Below are 7,616 nucleotides of genomic sequence, written 5' to 3'. Positions count from 1 at the left end.
CAATTTGTCTCTCACCCTGACGTGATAACACATGTCTATATTGAGTCATACTAGAAACTCCACAATCTAATATTTGAATACGTTCAACGAACTTTAATAGAGGTAGTTGTCATGAATTCATAGCGTAATGGTAATGTCAAGTCTCGGTCGGAAGTTCACCATAGCCAACGTTAGCAGATCCATAGCACAGAATCATTCATAGCGCTACTGAACTTGTGATGTGATCAGATGAATCCGCTTTTTACCTACCATTTCGACCGCTACTGGTAATGGCAAATGCTGTGGACGCATGGGACTGATTATGGATCGTAATTCATTCCAATTTTTCATTTTGACGTCAACATTAATAAAAAAAATACCTCCTTCACCACTTTCTTCCTTCAAATTGGAGGCTGCGATGTTACCGAGTGTGTAACGACAGTGTCAGGCGCCAGAAAGTTTGACTAGTGGTGTGTGGAAACTTGGACTGGTGTGGAATATTTTGTGATGTTCTGGAAGCGAGACGGACTGTATAGAAGAGGACAGTGGTGTGTCCACGCAGCTCTCAAGTATTTCGTCAAGCTTTTCGTCGCTTCGGTACCAGCTTTCATGCGAGGACTGCTCATCATCCCTGATTCTCTGCCTAGCCCAGGGAAAATGCTCCCGGTGCGAAAATCCACTCTGTCACTTACACACAGTCAGGATGTTGTACTGTCTTCATCGTTGACGTTGTCGTTGTTGAGTTACATGATTGTTTTTATTATTGGCATGATACTGCAGAAGAGATGTTATATTTTACACAGACAATTCATATCATAACTTTATTGCCCCCATTCACATACAATTCGGATTGCAAGCATCAGTGCCTTGACACTTTTTAGAAATCTTGAAGCGTGTGATAAAGTTGGAATATCTTAATTAACGTACATTATTTTTACCTGAATAAGTATAGGTTAGAGTTGTTTAAATAGCAAACTCATTCTTAGTCCACTATCAATTGTATAAAGTGAATTACGTTTAGGTTGGTCTCCAGCAATTACTCTTATTTATCCGTACATCTAAATGCTATACCTAATACGAAGGCTGGTCAAAATGCTCTATGTCTAACAAACAAAACTAACAATTGTGAAAGTGTTTTTAATTCAATTTTTCAACATAATCTCTCTGCTTTTCAATTCACATCTCATATCGATAGTTAGGCCTTTCAATTCCAGCCAGGAAGAAGTTTTCTCAGGTCATCGTTGTTGTCATAGCGCTTTCCACGAAGGTGTTCTTTCAGTTTAGGAAACAGGTGGAAATCACATGGTGACATGTCTGGCGAGTATGGAGGGTCTGGAGGTTTTTCGAACCCACATTGCCGCATAGCACCCTTTGCAAGTCGAGAGGTGTGAGAAGAGGCATTGTCATGAAGTAGTAGAACTCCAGCAGTCAGCAATCCTCGCCTCTTTTCTTTTCTTCTCATGAAGCAAATCTGGATAGTAGACACCAGTATTAGTCTTTGGACTTTCTAAATAATCAACACAGGTCACACCCTTTGCATTCCAGAATACAGTGGCCATAACTTTCTTCACTGATGTTGAAGACTTGAATTTCTTTGGTGCTGGTGAAGCGGAATGATGCAATTTTTTATACGTCAATCTGACAGTATAAGTTTCTTTGACTGAATATTCATTGATGGACGTTGAGGGACGTCCAGACCTAGGGTCATCATTAAGGCATGTTCTCCCAGCCTTAATCATAGCTGCGTGTCAACGTAGCCTGATGGTGTGAGACGTTGCTCAGTCAGTGGTTGGCCTGGTCCGAACTCAATTTTTTATAGCCCATCATCATACATATTGAGCATTGCTAAGTACATATTGCAAGTTGACAAAGTCATCTATATCCCCCACCCATTTGAACACGTTATGGTCCCAAACCAGGTAACTGACCCAACATGTCTCTTAGCCCATGTAAAAATAGCTGCAATGGACATTCTAAAATAAACATTTCTAAAACTCCTTAATATCAAATGGCACTAGCTCAGTATGCGCTTTATATATAGACAAGCAATGTTTGGCAAGGAAATATTTAACAGTTTATTTGTTATACTCCTTAAGTAAACCAATCCTATATTAAAACTTAAATCCAACTTGTTGTCATGGAAACATAAACAATAAACATTTCTAAAAGTGCTATATATCAAAAGGCACCAGTTCAGTATGTGCCTGGTTGACATGCAAAGTTTTGTAAGAAAATATTTAACAGTTTTTGAGTTATGCTCCGGAAACGAACACCACCCCTGTAGAACCTTAATCCAACTTATTGCCATGGAAACGTGAAAAAACAAAGATTTCTACAATTCCTAAATAGCAAAAGGCACCAGTTCAGTATGTGCCTAGTAGACATGCAAAGTTTTGTAAGAAAGTATTTAACAGTTTTTGAGTTATGCTCCGAAAAAGGAACGTAAAAAATAAATATTTATAAAACTCCTAAATAGCAAAAGGCACCAGCTCAGCACGAGTCTGGTAAACATGCAAAGTTTCGTAGAGAAATATTTAATGGTTTCTGAGTTATGCTCCGGAAACGATTTCGGGACGCACACACGCACGCACACACGGACGGAAGCCATTTCTATATCCCCCGCCAACTTCGTGGGGGCGGGGGATAAAAACAAAGGGAGGACATTTCACAACTAATCAGAATGATTTCAAGGACGTTCTCTTTTTAGGGGTGGTGTTTAACCTTTTTGCAGGTTTGTATATTGAAATCATTTTATTATATATACTGGCTACTATTCCAAATTTCTACTTTCAGCTTAAAGACTAACATACCGAGACTGAAACAAGAAGAATGAGTTCACAAGTAGAGACTAAAATGCCTTCTATGGGGATCACCAAATTGAAGACGAAAGAAGAAACATATCCCAACAAAAATGATTCAACTAGAGCAGCAAATAAATATATAGATAGTTTCATAAAGAATACACAATCAAGTAGACGCTCTTTTAAGGAAAGAAAGGTTTCAGAAGCCATTTGTAACACACTGGAAGGTCTGCCAGGGGCATTTTCAATAAGGATGTATTGTATCTCCAGAACTGTAGTGCCCAAGTGGAGAGAAATAGTCGAAATATTGACTTCGGGTGGTGCTACTGATCATGTTGACAAAGATGAAGATGGTTCAGCTGCTGCTGCTGCTGCTGCTGCTGATGATGGTGATGGTGAGGATGAAGATGATGATGATGATGGTGGTGATTGTGATGGTGAAGATACTTTGATATTTCTTACAACAAATACACCAGATAACTTACAATTTCATCCTGAAATATATGCACTTACATCTGGACATGTCCATCGGATCCTCAAAGAAAACATGTGTGATGGAGAATTCCCAATGAAATGTGCCAAACGGGTTCTGAAATTTAATCTAAAGGCCTTGTCATCCAAGCAACTTACTGGACCTCTGTCATCCAAGACAGAATCATATAAGCCGGGCGAAAGTACCATGGTTACCTTCTTGGACTATCTGGGTCAAATCACAACATCCTATAAGATGCCACTGAGAGATGATGCTTCTCTATACGAACTCTGCTTACGGACAAAGACAGGCACACGAAGGAAGGCATCAATGACTGTTGGAGAAACTTATCTCAGAATGTCTCCTGAAATGAGTCTGAAGGATATTGCCCTTCTCCTTTACCAACTTTCCCGTATTGCAAGAGGGGAGGAAACAAAGAAATATCAAAGTGAGGAACAGGAACTGGATGACAAAGCCTTTGATGTGCTTTATCATGTGAAAATATTAAAGGATACAAAACAAAGAGAATCATTCAACGATATTTTGATGGAAATCATTATTTCTCACCTCAAAGGTGAATCTGGGATTTTGGGTCTTTATTTGTCCTATCGGGATCTGAAAACCTGGGAAACTGCAAATGAGTTCGAACTGAAGAACAGACGACAGACACTTCAGACATGGAATGGCGATCCTCCATACCTTGTAGACTTGCTTCAAGAAGTAGTGAAATACAAAGACAAGCAAAAGGAGGCAAATTACAGGGACATAATCAACAAGCTTTCTTTGCAAATGAGTGGCTCTCATGAAGGTATTGATCACACAAATCCTTTGCTGAAGTACATCTACGGCCAAATCACCGAAAGTGGTGAATCTTTATTCTGCTATGATGGGAAATGGCTGAAGATTGAGAACGAGTACATGGTGGATCTAGAAGACCAATTCAGCAAAGTTAAGCAGCAGAACCGCCTGTGTGAAAATATCCTTCCGTTGCCATGGAAGAAGATGCCCACAAAACGGACATTTGAAGGGGGATTGTTTCTAAGGTGGATGAAGCAAATTTTGCATAAAGACTCAAAACTGGATGACTTTAACATGAAGGCTGGGCAAAACACATTTGAAGATGTAAAGATGGATGACTATATGGAGAAGCCCGATATAAAGTTTGAGAAGAGAGCCATGCAACTTTTCCGAAGGATGCTCTGCAAACAGGATGAAAAACACTACAATGAAGGTTACATCCTGTACGATCAACTGGTCTCTGACAACACTTCGGGATACCTCCTTGGGGACAGGATCTTTGTTTTTGGCAACAACATAGAGTTGTATGACATCCTCTTCTACACACCCGAGAAGACCTATCTCATCCACGTCAAAGAGGGCTTTGATAACGCTATCCGAGATGTGTGCTCTCAGATTCGGAATTCCGCAGAGGTAGTGTTCAAACACTGGATTTTCAACAACAGTTTCGATATCTTAAAAAAATACTGGTCAAGTGTTACAGGCTATGAGGGCAAGGACAGATACCGCCAAGTTGTAAGAGATCGGTACATGGACATGGGGCAGGAAAGGTTCCTAAATCTCTTCGATCGTAAGGAAATAGTTTATGTGTTGGCATACAGGGATACTAAAAAAACACCATCAACCATGGTTCGCTTTGATAAATACCCAGAACAACTTCAAGACAGTACGAAGAGAGTTGTTGATAAATTGTTGAGGTGTCAGTTTCTCAAAAGAGATGCTGCTGGCAGAATATGTGTGACAGATAAAGCCTTCTTCTACACAGAACATCAGGCAAAGAAGGAAATTGAAGACCTGGAAACGGCAAAGAAGGAACTTGAAGACCCGGAAACGGCAAAGAAGGAAGTTGAAGACCCGGAAACGGCAAAGAAGAAAATTGAAGACCTGGAAACGGCAAAGAAGGAAATTGAAGACCCGGAAACGGCAAAGAAGGAAATTGAAGACCCGGAAACGGCAAAGAAGGAAATTGAAGACCAGGAGACGGCAAAGAAGGAAATTGAAGACCAGGAGACGGCAAAGAAGGAAATTGAAGACCAGGAGACGGCAAAGAAGGAAATTGAAGACCAGGAGACGGCAAAGAAGGAAATTGAAGACCAGGAGACGGCAAAGAAGGAAATTGAAGACCAGGAGACGACAAAGAAGGAAATTGAAGACCAGGAGACGGCAAAGAAGGAAACTGAAGACCCGGAGACGGCAAAGAAGGAAATTGAAGACCAGGAGACGGCAAAGAAGGAAACTGAAGACCCGGAGACGGCAAAGAAGGAACTTGAAGACCAGGAGACGGCAAGGAAGGAAATTGAAGACCAGGAGACGGCAAAGAAGGAAATTGAAGTCCTGATGAAAGCTATGAGAAACCATTCCTCTTTCATTGCAAAGACGGAGGTTGTACATCTATATGGTAATTTCAAACATTTTGTTACCCCTAAAAGACGACTCTCCCTGAAGTTGTGTAGTATCAAAACCGAGTTTGAGTAAATATCTAGCTGTTGATATATCATATCAGGACATTGTGAGAAGGAACATTTGTGCTCTCATTGTTTACTTTGAAAATGTGGAAGTTGTTGTCAATCTGCTGGAACAATGGGACAAGTTCAAGAAAGTGGTAATTTATTCATTACCATAAACTTTTGATTTAAGTCGAACTACAGGAAGTTTATTGATATTTGACAATGTCACTAATTGAACATGTACATTTATGGACGGTAACATTTTTCTAACTTATATCATGTATATGTTATACCCTATTTTGATTACATATATAATTACTAACGGGATCGGGTAGTCAGGCTCGCTGACTTGGTTGATGCATGGCATCGATCCCAATTGCGTGGATCCATGCTCATGATATTAATCACTGGATTGTCTGGTCCAGACTCGATTATTTACAGACCGCCGTCATATAGCTGGAATATTGCTGAGTGGGGCGTTAAACAACCAACCAACCAACATATATAATTAACATTATTTGATATATATATTATTATGGTTATATTTATACTAAGACACAAGATCTAGTACATAAGCAAACTTATATCACTCTATACAGAATATGTTTGTTCTCATTATAAGCCCATATGTCTCTGCCTCTGCCCGAGACTTTTCATAATCTTATGCAAAGCTTAATTTCGGCCTCAATGATATTTTATTTCGGCCTTAATGATATTTTATTTCAATCAGCAAAAATGGTGCTCATGATAACATTATTTGATATATATCATAATGCTTATTTGTATACTAAGACATAAGATCTAGTACATAAGCAAAGTTATATCATTATTATAATAATTATTTTATTTCAATCAGCAAAAAAGGGGCTCATGACAATTTGAATATTCCTTCAGGCCCTTTCAGTCTCAACGATAATTAAGCAGCTAGCGGGGTTTTTCATTTTTTCAAAATGCCAACCGGAATAGCTTTGTTTTGTTTTTTATACTATGTTTTTTCTGGGTTTTTTTTACTGTTTTATTATTGAAAAAAATACACTTCATGGGGGTTACAAAAGATTTTACATAAACTTCTTTGAAGATGACTTCTAATGAAAAATGAACGGAGTTTAGATAGTATAATAGCTCCATATACCTTTAATGCTATAGGAGCTATCCTTTTTAATAATATTTCTGAAATAAAGGTCAACAAAAGTTTTGTTGACGAAAATAGTAACTTCATTATTTCAGATTTAACAATCGAAGGTATTAATTTCACCCTTACAATTTTATACGGTTCAAATGACGATAAACCTGGATTTTATAAGCCTATCTCCCCAAAAATGGCAGAATTTGACAATAGCTAAACGGTCATTTGTGGGGATTGGAATTTAGCGTAAACCCAAATGTAGATCTTGAAAACTACAAATATGTAAATTATCCAAAGCAAGAAAGTTATTAATGGATAAAATTGAAGAACTAGATCTTCTGGATGTTTGGAGACAACTAAATAAAGATAAAAAACATATATATACATGGTGGGAAAAAAATCCCCGCCAACAAGCAGGGTTAGACTTTTTCATAACCTCACAAGATATATTAGACAAGAGATTCATCAATTTTGCCAGGATACAAATCGGATCACTCCGTTATTTCCCTTACTCTAACAAATGCTGGAAATAACGATAGGGGTAAAGGTTATTGTAAATTTAATTCCTCTCTTTTATATCAAAAAGACTATATTGATCTTGTGAAAAATACAATTGAAGAGACTAAAAATGAATACAAAGATAAATCTTAATGATAATATTGTTGATGACAAAGATTTGAAATTATCAATAAACGATTCTCTCTTCCAAGAAACATTGTTAATGAAAATTAGAAAAACTTAAAATGAAAACTTGAAAATAATATTTCTGAGAA

The 7,616-nt window shown here is 38.1% G+C and overlaps 1 protein-coding gene across 1 annotated transcript; it reads left to right on the top strand.

Moving 5' to 3' along the window:
* The first annotated feature begins 2,808 nt into the window (after nucleotides 1–2,808).
* On the top strand, nucleotides 2,809–5,745 carry LOC139446374 (uncharacterized). Its single transcript, XM_071227708.1, has 2 exons — nucleotides 2,809–5,073; nucleotides 5,578–5,745. The coding sequence occupies exons 1-2, from the start codon at nucleotides 2,809–2,811 to the stop codon at nucleotides 5,743–5,745; spliced, it is 2,433 nt and encodes an 810-aa protein (XP_071083809.1).
* Nucleotides 5,746–7,616: the final 1,871 nt, after the last annotated feature.

The sequence above is a fragment of the Haliotis cracherodii genome, unplaced genomic scaffold, assembly GCF_022045235.1.
Source record: "Haliotis cracherodii isolate W230 unplaced genomic scaffold, xgHalCrac1.p SCAF_6, whole genome shotgun sequence".
NCBI lineage: Eukaryota > Metazoa > Mollusca > Gastropoda > Lepetellida > Haliotidae > Haliotis > Haliotis cracherodii.
This window is presented reverse-complemented; position numbering and strand designations above follow the sequence as displayed.

Coding starts and splice junctions, on each gene's coding strand:
- LOC139446374 (XM_071227708.1), top strand. CDS start 2,809: ATGAGTTCACAAGTAGAGACTAAAATGCCTTCTATGGGGATCACCAAA. Junction 5,074..5,577: donor AAATTGAAGACCTGGAAACG/GCAAAGAAGGAA, acceptor ATTGAAGACCAG/GAGACGGCAAAGAAGGAAAT.